The sequence below is a fragment of the Ptychodera flava genome, chromosome 19, assembly GCF_041260155.1.
Source record: "Ptychodera flava strain L36383 chromosome 19, AS_Pfla_20210202, whole genome shotgun sequence".
NCBI lineage: Eukaryota > Metazoa > Hemichordata > Enteropneusta > Ptychoderidae > Ptychodera > Ptychodera flava.
The window spans coordinates 39,560,673-39,580,092 of NC_091946.1; the positions used below are offsets into that span (position 1 = coordinate 39,560,673).

The window sequence follows — 19,420 nt, forward strand, 5'->3', positions numbered from 1 at the left end:
TGGCCACTGCATCGAGCTATCAAAGATTTCCACCCTTCTTCATCAACATGTGTCAAAAATAGTTATTCTCTACATAAACACAGCGGAGCTATATCGGCCGCTAGGTCGCTTGTTACTTTTAGAAAACGACAAATTGAATAAGAAGGTATTCTGAAAATGTCAAATACTGAGGAAAAATGCGCAAATATTCAAAATAAACAGGTTAACTGACTGGTCAGCTATAAAAAACAAAGAAAATGTTTATGATCAAAAGTTTTTGAGATGCGCACATTTTAACAAATACAGAAATTATTAATATTATAAATATAAGACCAAACTAGTTTTTCAGGGATAGGACAGGTTGGAAATGAGGGGTGAGAGACAAAGGCACTCCTATTGCTGCATGTCATGATGTGGATGCAGCCACACCATTTCATTTACAGCATACTTATTCACTGTGTTGTGTTCAAGTTCTATATTGTACTGACTGTCATACAAGGATAACATAAGCAAAGCATATCAAATTAGAAAAGGATCAATGCTGTTGTGTGGATTTTGCTGAACATGGCTGATATTTCACCCTATATATTTGGTATCCAGCAAAGGCATATTTTGATGTAAAGTCAAAATTAACACTACATTGCAGACAATATATGTTACCGTTTCTGCATGAACTTTTCTTTTTTAAATTATAGTATAGTAGTACTTTGAACAGATTAACAATTATCGTGATGTCAACCCATAATTTTACATCACAAAGACTGTAATTCTGCCAATTTTTTTTGTTTTTCAGTCATTTTATAAATTTTGCACTGAACAAGATGATTGAACAAATTGCAATGTTTGAATTTGTAAACTCAAAGAATAAAAATCCTTTAGTCACAGATTAAATTATTTTTTGAAAAGAAATTTACTCTTAAACACTTTTAGCATATATTCTTTACACGGTCATGTATTTCAAGGAAAGTATGCCTATTAAAAACAGTAATTTCTTCACTTTCAATTTTTTTTTCAATACTATGACAATTATCAGCCATGAGGTTTTACAAACACAAGACCAGATAAGCGTTTTTCATCATTTCCACAGGACTCTTTGGAAAATCCATTAAAAACAGTTAAAAGTAACTTAAAATGATCACTTGGTATACATTTAATTTACAGATGCCAGGTTGTATATTTCACATGCACTCAGGTCAGTAGGGAAGTGCGTCATTACTATTTTGGACTGTTAATTCTTATTTCTGAATTATTTAACTTTTTTTCCACATTGAACTATCTTTAGGCAGTTTATACTGTAGCTTAGAATTTTTTGATTGATGTATTTAATCATCTTTTGGGTTCTTTGGGTCCATATCCCACCTCATGCCCCTACATCATCAACTATTTACCAACAACTCCATGCCAACAACCAATTACCTGACCTGGCCACACATTAGAGAAGGTACAGCGTCATTGACGGTTTTTTTTATTAATGCTAACCATTAGTAGAATCTTCCAGACTGGCAGGCCATGCATTCATATCAGCAAGCTTAGTAGCACACAGAACACCTTCATCAATATCACTGAAGCGTCTATCTAGAGTTTCTACCAGTGCTGTCAACAGTTTAGGCATCTGAGCACTATGTTGAGTAGTATCTCCTGTCAGGCTTTCTCCTGCAAATGACCCATCAGGCCTTTGTACTTTTCTCAATTCTGGGCCAGGTCTGAAAGTAAAAGATAGGCCACCACCACTAATCAGCTACAGCAGATATAACTACAAGCACCAAATTAGCTACAGAATATGCCTGCTTGTTATTTCATAGAACTTAATTACTTACTAATCCTTACCTAGTCTGAAATTTTTTGATGTTCGAGATTGTGGCCAGAAGCTGTTGATGAACCTCATACAAGCAGGTTTCCCTTTTTTGAAGAGCTTTAGAAAGCTGAGCCAGCACTGCCACCACATCTGTCAGGAAATGAGCAAATGTGATCACATCATTTGACCTCAGTAGTTTCAGCAGGTATAAGGCCTTGGGCTGTGTAGCTGACTGCCCTGTAGTAACAGATACCTGATGCAAAGCAAAACAAATAATAAAATCCTGTTTAGATTATGTGCAATCTCAGCCTGGCTATCTCAAATATGGGTGCCTTAACTGAGACAGTAAAATCTTATAATATTAATTTAAAGGTTCTTTTCAAATCCCACAACTTTTTTCTGCATTTGTCAGTTGATAAAAACATGTAGTATCCTTTGTTCTGTGCATGTCAAAGTGATATTTTACATGAGTAAAATCAATTGTAAAATACTAAATACATAACATTTTTAAACTTTTCTTGTCAAGACATACTCAAAGTTAATACTTTATATATGTAATCACTCTGATGAAGCTCATTATAGAATAACCATAATAATTCAAAATTTATTACCTGACTGAGATGCTTCACAATAGCTGTGTATCCCTTCCAAATGTTGTTCAGAGCTGTAAGCGTGTGACCCAGCCAACGTGTGCCACCCACACGAGTTGGTGTACATGGTGTGATATTCAGTGCTTCAAATGAAGACTTCAACCCAGCACTTTGTTTAGCACTTTTGTGGTAAAACTTGAACAATTCATCCATTAAGCTGTATACCTTGGAATAGAGAGGAGCTTTCTTCATGGCATCTTTGAAGGCGAGTTCCACTCTGTGAGACAAACACTGTACCATGACATCGCAGGACTAATTCGGTTTCTCATTTGTGCAATAACACCATTGATTTTTCCAGTATTTACAGATGCTCCATCTCCAGCAAACCCAACAACTTTTTTCTGTATTTCTGTTTTTCCTAAGTCTTTGAAGTTCAGCGCTTTCATTATGGCATTATAAATGCCTTGTGCATTTGCAACCTCACAGGCAATAAGCCCAAGAAAGTAGCAGTGGGGAATGCCACGTCTTGCAAAGTGTACATACACAATCTCATTTTCCACGACTGACACGTCAGTTGAACCATCCGACAATAGACTGCAGTATCGTGCTTGTGAGAGTTCACTTTCAATTTTAGCTCGTTCTACCTCTGATATGGCTACGAGAAACTGTTGGGCACTTTTATCGTTATGATATGTATGACCAATATCCACACCTTTCTGTTTGTCAAGCGTGCACTGCCATCTAAAGTCGCTGATCGGTCTTGATTTCTTTGCCAAAGCATGAGCGTTTCTGAATAGTTTTGACAGCTTATCAAATGTTGCAGTGTTCATCGATTGCAGTGTCCTTTCCGCTACCGAGTCATCTGGAGCAGCATTTTTTGCATCGAGGTATTGCTTGGCATATTTATGCCCCTCTGAAGTTTCATGTGTTTTCAGAGCCTCGTGTCTTAGATTTGTAGAGCCTCTCACAAATGAACCATTCGAGTATTTTTTGTACTTGTCAGCATGTTGGTTTTTTTTGGCAATGGGCGCGTACACGGTTCTGCATAATTTGCAGAACAACTTTTGCTCGCGGGCACTATCGTCGGTGACTAACCATTCTTTAAATTCAATTTTCCATGACTGAACAATTGTTCTCTTACGTTTCGTGGCATCATACTCCCTGTTTGCCCGTAAGGTTTCCTCCGGTGTTCTTCGTTTAGCCGGGAGAGTTGGTAAGCCAAGATAATTGCGGAGCATAATTCCTCAAAAATCAAGACCACTGTACCGCGCCATTCCGTGTTATTGTGGATTGACACAGTACATTGAATCTCATGCAAAATCTACTTTGATAGGTTGATTTTCAAGGTCGTGCGTCATTCCGTCCAATCGGCTTGTTTCTTAGTTGCAATACATGAACTGAGGAGGGGCCAAAACATACCGTAGGCGGCGCTATCCAGGACGGCCAGTGCAGTCTACATGGTCTATGAAGTATGATCGCCCAAGTTAATAGTCGACCCCACGCTGAATTCAACCTGTCCGACGGACTGGTAACTTTTTTATTTTACCAGTCCGGTGGAAAAATAGCCAGTCTCGGACTGCCGGACAGGCGTTATTTCGAACACTGATATAAAATCTGTTTTATGTTGGTCAATAATGGTAAAATTGTTTGAGAATGCCATGCATGTAACAAAATGTCATATAGCGTTAACTATTAAGAGGCATGTAATAAAATTATTATTGCATGAATACATGGGTTTATGTTCCCTCACAGCAGGAGACAATTTGCCCTTCTGAGGTCAGGCAAATTGTCTCCTACTCTTGGGTATGTAAACCCATGTATTCAGGCAATAATATATAATATTTTATTTTAAGTTCCATAGAAAAATCTTGTTACCTCCCATTTGCCATACATATATGGCAATTGGGAGGTTATATGGTTGTAAAAAGTCTGTATGTGAGATGTCTGTCTGTATGTATGTATGTATGTATGTATGTATGGATGTCTGTCCGTCCAACGCAAAAACTCACGAACCGCTGCACGTATTAAGCTGATTTTTGGTGTAGTGATGCCATACATGGTGTAGATGTGCCGTTGTTAAAATGAACTCTTTAGTCTCATAGATATGCAAATGAGGTAGAAAAAACGGTGAAAATGGTCAAAAATCAATAACTCCGGAACTACTCATCTGATCATTGTCATATTTTGGTTTTAGGTACCTTAGACCCAACTCATTTAAACATATAGATTTGATGTCAATATTTGATGCTTTCTATTTTTAATGAATTTTTTTCTTTTTTTTTTGCCATTTTAGTAAAAAATCTTTTTCTCTTAAACCAACGGTCAGATCGCTTTAAAATTTGGCTTGCAGGTGCCTTGTGATTACTCAAAATAGAATTCATCAAAATTATGGCAAAATTTGCATATTTGTATTTTTGGGCAATTTTTGCCAATTTTGGTTTAAAAAATCTTCTTTGAAACTGTATATGCCATTACTTTCTAATTGGATGTGCAAGTTCCTAGGAGCGACCTGAAGATGACCCTGTGAACTCAAGCTGAAATTTGCAAATTTTGTGGTACTTTTTGCCATGCTTTCAAATTTGGTACATAGGTGAAATGTAGTACTGCCTGTGTGAATGAGCAGATTATGATTGTGCTGTTCCAGGCTGAGGTGCTATTTATAGGATTGATGCAATGTTCGACAGTACCTGTAATTGATGTTTTAACTGAATTTGACTTACATCGTATGTAACTCTTGTACTGTATAACCCTATCAATTCACCCAGAAAAAAATAATTAATATGATTTTAAATAATTGAATTAATGAGGACATCAAAAAGGCAAAATAATTTTAGTGTAGAATTATTAGAAAGTTCAATTTTTTTGACAGTTCATAGTGAACTGCTTACCATCTTGGAGGATTAAAACATGTAAAGGCAGCTTTCCTGAATCCCAACTTTGACATATTCTGAACCATCATATATTGTGCTCTGTATGTTATCTAAAAGAAATTTCTCATAATAGTTTGTCATGATAGGTTGGTCAAATAAATAGAGATAGAGAAAGTTCCAATTTCCATTTATGGTTGACTTGGTAAGCATACAATAAAATTACTTTTTGAGGAAAAAAATAGAGTGGTCAATTAAAAGAGTAGTCAAAGTGATAGGGTTGTTATGGTAAAGCTGGGCTGTAAGATTCCTCATGTGCTATTTATAGCAATTATGCAATCTGTGTAAACAGTGCAATGAAAGTGTTTCATGATTCCTTATAATGCTTTTGATGACCTTGAACTTTTTAAGTTGCAAATATTTGTCTCTTCTGTGTGCTTTCTCTGAGTACTTACAGGCTCAACTTATTCAACAGAACTTACTTGCAATGTTAATTTGAAAGTTAAAATGTGCTTGGCTGATAGGATGAAAATACTGATAAAGATATCCAGCTGAAGATTCTTTATAACCTGGCAGATATGCTGTTATTTTAAATGACATAAATCTTCATAAGCAAGTCTTGTTTACTTTAATTAGAATGTAATTAACTCTCGTTTATATCATTATAAGCAGTAGTATCAAGTTGAACAAGCTGATATTGACAAGTTGGTCGGCTGTTGGAGGTTAAAAGCTGTAAAAATAAATGTCTGCATGTATGCATGTCTATCTGTTTGTCTGTCTGTCTGTATGTATGTATGTATGTATGTTAGTTAGTATGTGCGGATGTATATCCGTCCACATTAAAAACTCATAAATCACAGCACCTAACAGCTTAGTATTTGGTGGTCAGGTGCACCCAGGGGTGGAGATGTGAATTTGTGGAAAGAAACATGTCAAAGTCAAAAATATGCAAAAGAAGGGGAAGAAAGGAAAAATCCTGCAAATTGCTAAAACCCTGTAGCCACTGGCCAGATTTGGTTGAAACTTGGTATACAGGCTCTTTATAGTGACTTAAGTTACATTTCTTCAAATTGTCGTGAAATTTTGAAAGTTGTATTTTTGGGCGATTTTCCCGGGTTTTTTTGTCAAAAAATCTTTTCTGAAAGCGCTCATCCCATTGCCTTGAAAAGTTGTATGTATGATCCTAGGGTTGGCCTTTGTCAGATTTGTTCGAATTGTGGTGAAATTTTCATATTTGTATTTTTGGACTATTTTTCCCATTTTTTGTCAATAAATCATTTTCTCCTAAAGTATTTGTTGGATTAATGTAAAACATGATAGTCTTGATCCTAGGGTTGTTTTCTGTCAGATGTGTCAAAGTCACTGAGATGGAGCATTTCATATTGCTGGGGTATAAGATTACTTTTGACTTGCAATGGAATTTTCTTAGTAATAAACCTGTAAGAATGCAATGTCATGTGTGTACTAGTACTTAGTATCTCTGTAAAATGGGAGGACAGTGTCATTGACACTATTTTTTAGTATGTATTATTCTTTTTTTATCATCAAAGCTTATCAAATAATTGACATCCGTCAACTTTCTGCATTCCAATCTTCTTCTCTGAAACAGCTTGTCCAACTGGTTTGAAATTTTATATGCAGGTTGCTAGGGATGACCTAAATCATGTTAATTGAGATCATGCAGGAATTTGGAGATTTGTATTTTTGGGTCAAAAATCTTTTTGTAGAAGGTGCTTGTTGGACTGCTTTGAAACTGGGTATGGAGATTCTTTGAATTGACCTCAGTAAGGCGTATTTAAATCATGCTGGGATTTGCATATTTGTATTTTTGGCCTTTTTTGTCTTTTTGGTTATAAAATCTTTTCTGAAGCCGCTCATCAGATTGCTTTGAAATTTCACATGAAAGTTCACTTGGATAATCTGTTATCAGTTTTGTACAAATTGTGAAAACAATTGCAAAACTATATTTTTGGGGAAAATTTTGCTGTTTTGGATCAAAAAATACCAAAAGTCATCAAAGCTCTTGGGAACTCCTTGTCTGATTGCTTTTGTATGCATATTTGTAGAGATGACCCAAATCGGATTTGCTGAAATTATGATTTTTAGGGAACATTTGCCACTTTTGTTCAAAGAAAACAATTGTCTGGACAGCTGGGCAATTGAAAAATGTTAATTATTCAGGCAAAGTGTGCCAGCGAGCTACAGTTAAATGTATAGTATCAGGCAAAGCGCCAGCGAGCTAAGTGAATCAGTAGTCACAGCTGGCACTGATGTATGGTAATGATCTCAGGTTGGACTTTCCCATCCAAAAATAATTTATAGCATATCCAGAAATATGCTTCAGATATTCAAATATGTCCCATGTTCATCAGTATTGCCTTAATTGAAAAAGCAGCCACACTGATTATCTTAAATATCACAGCAGAGGTATATATTGGCTGCTTGTTTGATACAGTAGGTTGCTTGTTTGATACTCATTCGTTCTTTAAAAGACTAAAAAAGTTTTCTTGTTGTTCAAGCTCCTAGCATATTTGTCACCTTTGGGGACTTAAAGATTTGGTCTCCATCTGTCTATCTTTCCATCCATCCCTGACTCCAGACTCATTTCTTCAACCAATATGAACTATAGTCTTTCAAACCTGGAACAAGGATACATGTAATACACCATCACATTCATATGCAAGTCAGTGTGTGTAATGACATGATCCAATATGTCCACCAGGTAGCTATTTTGAAACAATACTTATTATGTCCTGAACCATTAGCAGACATGCCTGAACAGATCTCATTCAAAGTTGTTGTAAGGATAATGTAGTATCATGTATGAAGGCGTGTCAATTTGGGTCACATTACCATATGATATGGCTGCCTAGCAGCTATTTTGAATGTTTTCTTGCACAGAACCATTACGCAGACATGCCTTGACAGAATGAACAAAATAGTCACCCATTACCAGTCAGTAGGACTCTAGGAGGTGACAAAATCCTTTCATAATGGAAGCAACATCAGATGAAAATATTAAAGGTTTGAGAAGGATCGTTTGCTCATTTCCTCCTCACAACAAACCTGACTAATGTGCCTACATGTATGTCGTTGCAAAGTCACTACACATGTTTGTGTTCAGTTTTACATCAATAGGCATTCCTGAGATTGGTCAATCATTGCCCCTAATTACGATAATCATGAAAAGGTTAAAACGTCTTGCTGTCAAAAAGTTTCTGAACATGTACAGAAATTCTAAAAATCAGTAATGAAATAAAAGGTAGAAATAGAGGGGGCAATAAAAAACAAACAATCAAATTTTATATCTGCGCGATAACAGTGGAGGTCCAATCAACAGAACATGTGTAGTCCGTCATATTTGCCTGCGATGGGACAGTGCGGATAACAACCAAACGGCAATGGAAAGCTCCAATAGTGGACTCGGTGGAAATGATCAGGCTTTTTTTACCGGTATTCACTTATTTCTACACCATTTCTCGACAAATTTAGATGAAGAAAATGATTAATTGTTCACATTATATTCTGGAGTTTGTAGGCCCTATGCCCGGTCTGTACATCAGTGCTTCATCCAGTAACACAGTTAATCATTGCTTGATTGAATCATGTGTTAGTGTACAGTGTACAGGTCTTCTTCATCTTTTCTCAAGTTTTATCAAAAATATCGCAGTTTAGAATATGGTTATGAAAGTTAACATTAGTCAGATCAAGCTTATCCAATGTACAGTGTGTACAGTGAATATATATGTGCCTGCACATGTCGGATATGGTAAATGAACCCTGACCATACGTCTGATTGCATAACTGAACTGTTCAGATATCTGAACGAAATCACTGTCCCAAACAGGTTCAGATACTCTATGGTTTACTGTACCACCAAAGCTCACCCATACAGAGTTCACAAGCTTTAAAATATGCTTATAGAGTACGATCTTGCCATAAAATACATATTCTCCTTGCGCCCAGAGAGTATACATACAATGATACATGGTGTGTAATATATATCTTCAAACCCTGAACCTATATTTGTTATTGCAATGAATCTACACCACTGTTTTATGTTATTCGGTGACTTGTAACCTTCATGAGCACCATACTACAACACATAGCAGTCCCACCAATGATATACCAACTCATATATTAATGATGAAAACCAACGTTCTTGTAGCAAAATAGCCTAAAATACACAAAATATAAACTGTGAACCAATCGATAACAAAATGAAACAATTCAGCCATGTAAAATTACTTACATACTCAACTCATTCATCCCACATGACAATGAGTACACCAATCACAGACAAGCAGTGTTGCAAATTCAAACTTTGATCAATAGTTCCATAAATCAATTGATCCAATGGGGACTATGTTATTTGTGATGATTTGTTTCTGAGTTTTTGATTTCACCATTGCCCTATGGTTTATGACACCAGTGAAGCTTTCATGTAGACTGGAAGTAGACATGCTCTTGCAACAGTCATGGGATGAGGACATCCAATCATATTCAGTGTCACAATATTGACATGTGGAGTTTCTTAAACATGGCAGACAGGAACATTTGTTAGCAACTTTGCCCAATCATTTTCAGTCCTCAGTACAGTGTGTCACTCAAAAGTATTTCTACATTCATTCAGATCCTTGCCACTGCAATGCATGGTAACCTGTCTCACAATCTCCTTCCCCATCTCAGGTATTTGAACTGTGGCTATTAAGTGCAATTATGGCAGACACTACACCATCTCAGCAACCGGAAGAGATGCCCACCATTCCGGCAAACTGCAGTAATGGGCTTGCCAGCAATGGACCAACTCAGCTTCCGGAGGAGTCTGACACAAGTCAAGGTCAGACACCGGTGGGGCCTGATCCAAATCAGAACCAGGGCATACCAACAGAGCACAGATACGTGTTTTATGTGCATGTGAAACCTGGTGAAACTTTCAGCATCAGACAAGGGGATCAAATACAGACCATTACAGGTATGTGAAAATGATGTTTCTTTTATCAAAAACAGCATACTGTTGTAATGATCGTAGATCAATCTGCTGTATAACAGGTTTAAAGAGTTAATGTCATCATGCCCTAAACAGCAACTGCTGAAATGACTCTTATTGCCTTGTAGTCAAGTATCTACAAAGACGGTTGCCATTCATGTGCACAGCATAGGTACATACATCAATGAGATGTGGTTTTGTCAACTTGAGTTGATGCACACTGTCTCCAAATCTGTCCAAATTACAGTGAGTTATTGATAGATTTATTCTTTGTCTTATTAGGTGATAAATTTCTAGATAATTGTTGATTTCTTTTACTTTAGTTTTGCATACTTTTTAAAATGTTCCTTAATTGTTAAAAACGTGTGTAAGCCATGGCTTGCCATGCCGCCAATGGTTTCAAACCAGCAGGATCAATCAAAGGCATGTTTTGGGTCATCTAATTTTACCAGTATCGTTGTTGAAAATTCTAAAATTTACCTTGTATCATGAATCTGTTGCTATTGTTTATTGATTATCGCACAAAATAGGGCCTACCAACATTGGCTGCTAAACTGGCTCTGATCGATTTATATCGAGAACCTTCTAAATTAAAGGTATACAGTCACCTGCAATCTAAATATGCCCATATATGGTCAAAGGGGCGTTCATTTGTATTCAAAATGCCCATGTGAGGGCGCTGTTTTTAAATAGTGGCCACCCGCTTAAAATCTGTGATTGGTTAGATTTTCTCTTTCCATGGTAACTGTGGCAAAATTGGAACAGGTGACAGTATACCTTTAATGAAAATGACAAATATGCACTGTCATTTGTCAGAGTCACTTCATGAAGTCAATTAGTATTCAATGTAATTTTTTCAAAGCCGATGTACGGTTATTTAAACTTACAATTTCATAGTAGGCAAATTGATGCATTTTACTGTCCATGAATTGCTGCTAACTCCTAGCCAACCTGTCAGGAAGAGCAAAGTCTTTTACGGTTTGTCTATGAATAACAAATCTGTTCTCCGAATAATATTTTGTTACCACCTAAGAAACTTCCAACCAGTCCCACCTGTTTCATTTCCCATCAGCCAGGTGCAACAACTTATGGCACATCTGAAAATTTACAATTTGTCAAATGAATGCGGAGAATGTTAGAAGCTCATGGGGCAATTCTACAGTTACTATGTTTGCGACATTGCACGATTTCAACTAGCTTATGTCAAATTGCTGAAACTAACATCAATATCTAGTCAACTGCAACTTATTTCGTTCCTTGAATTATCCTTGATTAATCCTTGATTAGTTATTGTTCTTCCCAGATGGTTTTAGTGTATCAGGCCAGATATCCTTTTTTTTTGCCGATATCTTATCAATCAGCCCGATAACTTATCCATATCCTATATCGGATAGGTGATCGGGTTATCCTATATTGGATAATGTTTTCTGCACTTTCTTTGACAGGACCTGCAAACGTCCCAATTTATTCCAACACTCCAAACCCACCCATTATTCCGGTGCAAGGAGGACAATATGTACAACAAGTCATACAGGAGAGTGATGGGACACATAGGATTATCTTTACACCACCCAGCCCAGGAGGACAGATGCCACCACACCTGGCACCACAAATGTACCCCCACCACGGAGGCGGCATGTATGCACCAATGATGCCACCACCCTCAGGAGGAGGTATGCCTCCACATATGTACCCTCAAATGGTTGCGCCAGGTGACGGGAGCGGTGTGCCACATCATCTGCCTCCTCATATGTACGCTTATCCACCTCAGCCTGCTCCTCCGCAATGTAATAGTCCTGAACTTAATCACAACACAGTATACGGTCATGGTAAGTGATGGAAAGAAAAAGAAGGAGGGAAGAAAGGAAAGAAGGAAAGTGGTAAAAAAGACAACAAAGCCTCCTTTTGTCCCCATTCACTGCCTTCACATAAAATGCTTGCATTGACAAGATTTGAACACTGACATGTTCTATGCTCATTATAATTGAATCATCACATTATAATCCAAGCAACTGACTCACAGATTGCCTTCTTATTAATCTGATTATCATATAGCTATGAGTGTTTGTTTTTCATATCTGCTTTTGCAAAAACCATCCCATGCACATGTAAACATACAAACATGCATGCACTTTAGTAATGATGTAACATACACATACAATTGTGCCCATACAGAAACTGATATACAGGAATTTGTTTTGATATTACAACACCTTTGTTTGACCGACACCGGTGAACTATGACCTGTATAAAGTATTTGTAGACCAGACCCCTCACAGTTGGGTAGTGGTGCAGAAAATTATAACAGTCCCTATACTTTGGATACTTGGCTATTAGAAAATGAATTCAAGAGACTTTACGCCAATGGCATTTGTTTGTCATACGATATGTGGATATCTAAGCCTGAATCTGCAACACTGACAGGCTACAATGCTTGTCTTACTAAATAACAAGACAAAGGGAACACACAAGTGTTTGTAAATCTGGCCAAGCTAATCAGTTGGATAGTTTTCTGTGCTTTTCTTCTGCAGCATAAAATTAAAATTGATTCAGCAGATTTCCAAGTTTTGGTAGTTCAGAAAGCAGTTTCACCTGTTTCAGTCAACACATTAAATTCTCGTTGTTTGTGACACTGTGAAGAGAGAATTTATTGGACAGCAAAAAATGTAGTAAAAGCCATATTGTACATTTTATATTGTCTAATGTAAATAATAGATTTAGCATATTCAGTTGTCTACTCAAAACAACATATAATTTTTGAAGGTGATCAGACACACCAGTAATATTTATTCGAAAAAGATAATCCACAATCCATATAGGTATCTCAGTGATTAAACTAAACACAATTACTTTAAGACACCAAAACTAAAAACATCAGCCACAAATATTTCACCTATTCACACACTTTTTTCACCTCTTTGATAAGCTTGCATTTCTTGTCGGAGCCCACCCACTCTCATTGGTCATCAGGATCATCTATCACCAATGCTCAATCTCAATATAGTGATGCATGTTTTTTTTAGATTATTTTTTTTCGACTTGGCCAGTTATATTGTATAATCTCCAAACTAAGCCGTAGGATTCTGTCCTTTACCTCAAAGTAGAGCCGCAACAGAGGCCGTCACTTCATCGCCCAAGGTCAAGAGATGATGGCCGAGCTGACAGGACACGAGACAGACTACAAAAAAAGCTTCAACAACGACAGGAAAAGAACATGAATATGCCCCTCCTGTACAACAACAACAACCCACATAAAAGTCCATCAATGTCACCTTTAACAACAGAAAATGGTCTAAGTAGACCCAATGGCCGAAAGAAAGGATACAACGGTGTGGAAAATGACATAGGAGGTAAGGTACCATTGCCAATACCAATCTTTGTATCGTCTGGGGAGGTGGTCAAATTTCCTCAGGTTCAGTTGAAAACATTTTCCCTTCACCACTGCCATGGGAACCCCTCAGGATGTGTCAAGATGATACCATACTGGTCTGAGTATAAGCCCCCTGGTTCGGCAACACAAAACAGCGGTAAAACTAGGAGAGGGGCTCATAGTTGAGCAACCCATGTTATCTGTCATGCTTAATAAGTCCCAAAGGACATTGTCGGGGGGGGGGGGGGGACTTATAGGTTTGGTCATGTCCGTACATGAGTCCATGTGTGCATGTGTACATGCAAATTTCTCAGAGATGACTAGAGCGATTTCATTCAAACTTGGTACAAAGATTACTCCCCGTGTGATACGTATGCATGATGATTTGTTTTGTGATACGATTCAATATGGCCACATGGTGGCCATTTTGTTTCCTGTATTTGATGTCCATGTGTCCATTCACAGGCTTGTTTCTTCTGTCATCTCTGATAATGAGACAGTAGTTGAATATTCTGTGGTTCATAGATTCGCCCTTTAATCTCTAGATAACCATGTTGATTACAATATTGTTGTTCACAATCCTCTCCCTCACAATTCCCTTCCGTTGTTCTTTGTCAACTTTCTCATCCTAGATGATCCTGAGAGAAAGAGGAGAAGAGAGTGCTTGTCCAACATCCAGCCACCGGTCACCTCAAATATACAGACACGCAGTGTAACTGTCAGGTGGTCACCTCCATTCATGGAAAATGCAGATGATGACAGTAGTCAAGATGAACAAATAGATCACCTCCCATTTACCTATGATTTGTTGCTTTCAGAAAAGGCCAAGGATTCCAAGATGAGAACAATGTACAGGTGAGTAGGTGAATTCACAGCTCTATTTATCTGGAGTCATAGTTGGACATCTTCAAATATGAACTTTGACATAGAGCAGACAAGACGATATGTTAATATTGCTGATACCATTTATTGTGTACTGTTATTGTTGACTGGTATCATGAAACTTTACTTCACTTTCCCTTTGTCATACAATAAGGAAAGAAAATAATAGGAATGAATTATCTACATATATGGCAGAGGATGATACACAAAAGAACAAACAAATTTTATCTAATTTTGTCGTCTTCCACCTCTGTGATGTAGCACACTGTGGGCACAAAGTCTGACGGTACACAGACTTGACCATCTACTGCCATGGTGAATATGATATGACTCACAGTAAGTGAGGCTACCCACAATTCCCCTTGATTTGTTCACTCAGACATTTTTAGCTACTATAGACTATAGTCTATAGAAGCTATTGGGATGGGTATCCGTCCGGCGTCCGTCGTCAGTCTGTATGTATGTATGTATGTATGTATGTATGTATGTATGTATGTATGTATGTATGTCCGTTTGTGAGGCGTCCGTCCACTCAAATATCTTGAGAACCGCAGTACTTACTGATTTGATATTTGTTGTGTAGATGAAAAATACGATTTTGAGAAACTATTTTTTTTAATTTTTTGATATTGTTGAAAATAGGCAAATTAATGCCAAAAAAGGTGTTTTTGGTAAAAAATCTTCTTCTTCATAACCGCTGGTCAGACAGCTTTGTTATTTGGTATACAGGTCCCTAGGGGTAACCCAACTTAGACTTGTTCAAATTGTGATGAAATATGCAAATGTGTATTTTAAGGAATTTTTTGTCATTTTTGGTCAAAATTTGACTTACATTGTATGTAATTCTTGTACTGTATAAACCCTATCAATTCACCCAGAAAAAAATAATAATATGATTTTAAATAATTGAATTAATTAGGAAATCATCAAAGCCAAAATAATTTTAGTGTAGAATTATCAGAAAGTTCAACTTTTTTTGACAGTTCATAGTGAAATGCTTACCATCTTGGAGGATTAAAACATGTAAAGGCAACTTTCCTGAATCCCAACTTTGACATATTCTGAACCGTCATTTATTGTGCCCTGTATGTTATCTAAAAGAAATTGCTCAAAATAGTCAATAGAGATAGAGATAGAGATAGAGAAAGTTCTAATTTCCATTTATGGTTGACTTGGTAAGGATAAAATAAAATTACTTTTTGAGGAAAAAAATAGAGTGGTCAATTAAAAGAGTGGTCAAAGTGATAGGGTTTTTATGGTAAAGCTGGGCTGTATAAAGATTCCTCATGTGCTATTTATAGCAATTATGCAATCTGTGTAAACAGTGCAATGAAAGTGTAACATGATTCCTTATAATGCTTTTGATGACCTTGAACTTCTTAAGTTTCAAACCTTTGTCTCTTCAGTGTGCTTTCTCTGAGTATGTACAGTCTCAACTTATTAAACAGAACTCACAATGTTAATCAAAGATATCCACCTTCTTCATCAATACATGTGTCACAAAAGGTTATTCTCTACATAATTCAACAGAGCTCTGTCAACTGTTGAGTTGCTTGTTCTTTCAAAACCGCTGGTCAGACAGCTTTAATATTTAGTTTACTTGTCCGTAGGATGACCTTAGTGAGATAATTTCATACAGTAAGGAAATACTTAATTTTGTATCCATGTCTATAGTAGCTTCAGGGACTTTGGCCCTATGTTTTGCTAAAGGCTTTTTCAATTTTATCAGTTTCTTAACAATTTTTAACTTACAATTTAAGTTCAGGATTATTTGTTAAAACTATGTTCCAAAATTATTGATTATGTTTAAAATTTAAGAGTAAATTGAATGAGAAGTCGATGTTTGGAGGTGCTAAAAATTGTGCACTTGTCAAGGTAAAGTTATCAGCAACTAAGATGGTCTCATCATACCACATGTCAGACATGCAAATTTCCTTTGTTACGAACATTAAAAAAAAAATCAATACCCTTTCTTTTGCCAACACAGATGCAACTTATTCCCTTAGTTTCCTTGAAAATATTGTGTATGGCTGTCAACAATCTATGTCGACAAAATTACAAAATTGCTATCTCCTCTACGGAAAAGGGGTTGATCTTCTCATTATTCACAGTGAGAAATCAGAAAATTATGATTATCAGAACTATGTTGCCAGAATTTTGAATGTGGACTGAGTTGTTCTGTGTACAGAAAAAATTTGCTTCAGTTCAGTGAGTGATCTCTGTGTGTACAGATCATGGAGAATTGTGGGTAGCCTCACTTACTGTGTGACTGATATGTGATGCTTCTCAACTGATAGCATGGACACTTCCTATTATTACTGGAGGTGCCACCATGCTCAGTTGGACTCTCACTTTACCATCTTCCTCAAATGGCTCGGTCGACAAGCACTTTGTGGTGCTTGGTTTGACATTCACTTTGCCATGCTCAATGCTTGAATGTTGACTCTTGTTTCTTTTTCAACTTTAGGACCCTCAAATTCCTTTTAACCATTGTACTATTCATCATGTGTACACTCTTCCAATGCATCAACAGTACCAGAATTGTAACCTCTCACGCATTATCCCTTAACACTGAAACAGAAAACAGCAGAGAGAAATCAAACTTTGTTGATGAAAGGTTTTTTGTTAATTCAAAGAGTTTGATTGACTCTGTACATTTATGTTTTTTCTTATTTTTCCCTCAGTGGTCCTGACATGGAATTTGTAATTGCAGATCTCAAGCCAGCCACTGAGTACCATTTAAGGTAGGTGTACAAACAACTACAACAGAAGATTCTATTCAGGAAATACTGAAATGCTAAGATTCTATTTCACTCTGATTGCATTGACACATATAAACATAAAGCCTTGCCTTGTAACCTCAACATTATTGTTGTAGGTGTGACAATATAAGGAAACAAAAAAAGATTTCCGAAGACTTGCAGCGATGTCGCACGTGATGTTGACTTCTTCATATAGTTTATGAATGAAGCCTGTTCACACATATATTTCGATATTTATACGCAAGGCATAAAGTAAAGCCTCAAAATTTAAGATTTTTCGTATTATTAGTAAAATTCTACATGGGTATATGATAAATCGGTTATTACCCAATAGTGCCTGTTCCGTGCGTCGTATCAGCATTCGTGTCATTTGTGCTGCGTCAGACACTCAACTTCGTCCTGTGTCTGACGCAGCACAAATGACACTCATGCTGATATGACACAGGAACAGTATTATATCATACCAGTATATTGATGGCGCAAATGCAGCGATCTGATTGGTCGAGACGTGAAAGAATTATGGTATATTTGCGATATACCACGGCTGGCACACGGGTGAGCTCTCGGCATGAGCCAAAATCCTTTTTTTGACATTCCATGCCAGAATTTCAATATACTGTTATGATATAATACAATAAATCACACCCAGTGAAGATATACCACTCGATTTTGACCAGTTCACTTCATATATGCACTCGCTATCGCTCATGCATATATGTCGTGAACTGGTCAAAATCTCGTGGTATACCATCGCTGGGTATGCTTTATTGCTTAACCTATTCACCCCCAATTCCCTGTAAAGAGGTCCACATTCCCCATTAATAATAATGGGTTTGGGCCAAACCATGGTGGTGAAAGGGTTAAATAACCTCTAAATATAAATCATCACAGTGAAGGTATGTCTGCTGCTAAATCACTTGTTTTCAGCATGCCTTGATACCACAGTATTCACTGAAAGATGATTCTTCTTTGAAGAGTGTTTGTAATCTAGGGACTTTATTGTCTTTTTGTGTGTGGACAGCATATGTGCAATACTGGATGACATCACGGGACAGCCTTCTAAAGCAGCTATGTTCAAGACACTCAGCTGTGCACCAGCCATTCCAGCGCCACCAAAACTTATACAGAGAACTAAGAATAGCATATCAATTAAATGGAATGCCCCTGCTGACAACGGATCACGCATTGTCAGCTACACACTGGAGTGTGAAAAGGTAACACCACTTTTGCTGCTTTCTACTAAATATGTTTTGTTGTCATTTTTTTTATTACATACTGGCCTTTGCACAAAGTCAGTGATGTGTACTTTCATATTGACTAGGTGAAGGACAGGTAAAGCCAGTAATCTGTACTTTAACATGGCCCGGGTTAAGGACAGGCAAATAAGAGTGAGGTCAGATTTACATAGTAATAGTCAGCTGAAATATTTTTATCAATCTACAAGTTATGAAAAATCACTTTTCATAGTAAATTTATGCCTTTGTTATAGTTTGATGTCATCCAATTCATGTGCTTGGTTTTTTAGCTACTATAGACTATAGTCTATAGAAGCTATTGGGATGGGTATCCGTCCGGCGTCCGTCGTCAGTCTGTATGTATGTATGTATGTATGTATGTATGTATGTATGTATGTATGTCCGTTTGTGAGGCGTCCGTCCACTCAAATATCTTGAGAACCGCAGTACTTACTGATTTGATATTTGTTGTGTAGATGAAAAATATGATTTTGAGAAACTGTTTTTTTTTATTTTTTGATATTGTTGAAAATAGGCAAATTAATGCCAAAAAAGGCGTTTTTGGTAAAAAATCTTCTTGTTCATAACCGCTGGTCAGACAGCTTTGTTATTCGGTATACAGGTCTTTAGGGGTAACCCAATTTAGATTTGTTCAAATTGTGATGAAATATGCAAATGTGTATTTTTAAGGAATTTTTTTGTCATTTTTGGTCAAAGTTTGACTTACATTGTATGTAATTCTTGTACTGTATAAACCCTATCAATTCACCAAGAAAAAAATAATTAATATGATTTTAAATAATTGAATTAATTAGGAAATCATCAAAGCCAAAATAATTTTAGTGTGGAATTATCAGAAAGTTCAACTTTTTTTGACAGTTCATAGTGAATTGAGGATTAAAACATGTAAAGGCAACTTTCCTGAATCCCAACTTTGATATATTCTGAAC

General features: G+C 36.8%; 2 protein-coding genes across 6 annotated transcripts in view; one reads left to right on the forward strand and one right to left on the reverse strand.

The window, feature by feature from the left end:
• LOC139119503 (fibronectin type-III domain-containing protein 3A-like) overlaps window positions 1-19,420 on the forward strand; it is a 129,423-nt gene that overhangs the window by 56,707 nt on the left and 53,296 nt on the right. For 2 of the 5 annotated variants that reach the window (XM_070683361.1, XM_070683362.1), the window contains exons 3-8: window positions 9,921-10,206; window positions 11,667-12,050; window positions 13,323-13,571; window positions 14,224-14,446; window positions 17,158-17,217; window positions 18,257-18,449. In XM_070683361.1, the coding sequence (XP_070539462.1) occupies window positions 9,951-10,206; window positions 11,667-12,050; window positions 13,323-13,571; window positions 14,224-14,446; window positions 17,158-17,217; window positions 18,257-18,449 (1,365 nt within the window). In that variant the 5' untranslated portion in view covers window positions 9,921-9,950. The remainder of the gene's footprint in view (window positions 1-9,920; window positions 10,207-11,666; window positions 12,051-13,322; window positions 13,572-14,223; window positions 14,447-17,157; window positions 17,218-18,256; window positions 18,450-19,420) is intronic. The other 3 variants (XM_070683363.1, XM_070683365.1, XM_070683364.1) reach the window with 3 other exon arrangements.
• LOC139118200 (uncharacterized) lies at window positions 1,454-3,979 on the reverse strand. The gene is made up of 3 exons (XM_070681492.1): window positions 2,386-3,979; window positions 1,807-2,027; window positions 1,454-1,682 (listed from the first exon to the last, which is right to left on the reverse strand). The coding sequence occupies exons 1-3, from the start codon at window positions 2,662-2,664 to the stop codon at window positions 1,454-1,456; spliced, it is 729 nt and encodes a 242-aa protein (XP_070537593.1). The 5' UTR covers window positions 2,665-3,979.

Bases quoted from the DNA above. Each gene is read 5' to 3' on its own strand.
- LOC139118200 (XM_070681492.1), bottom strand. From the start codon at position 2,664: ATGGTACAGTGTTTGTCTCACAGAGTGGAACTCGCCTTCAAAGATGCC. The intron at 2,028-2,385 runs GTAATAAATTTT...GCTTTGCATCAG, and splicing joins TTGTGAAGCATCTCAGTCAG to GTATCTGTTACTACAGGGCA. The intron at 1,683-1,806 runs GTAAGGATTAGT...TTTTACTTTCAG, and splicing joins ATCAAAAAATTTCAGACTAG to ACCTGGCCCAGAATTGAGAA.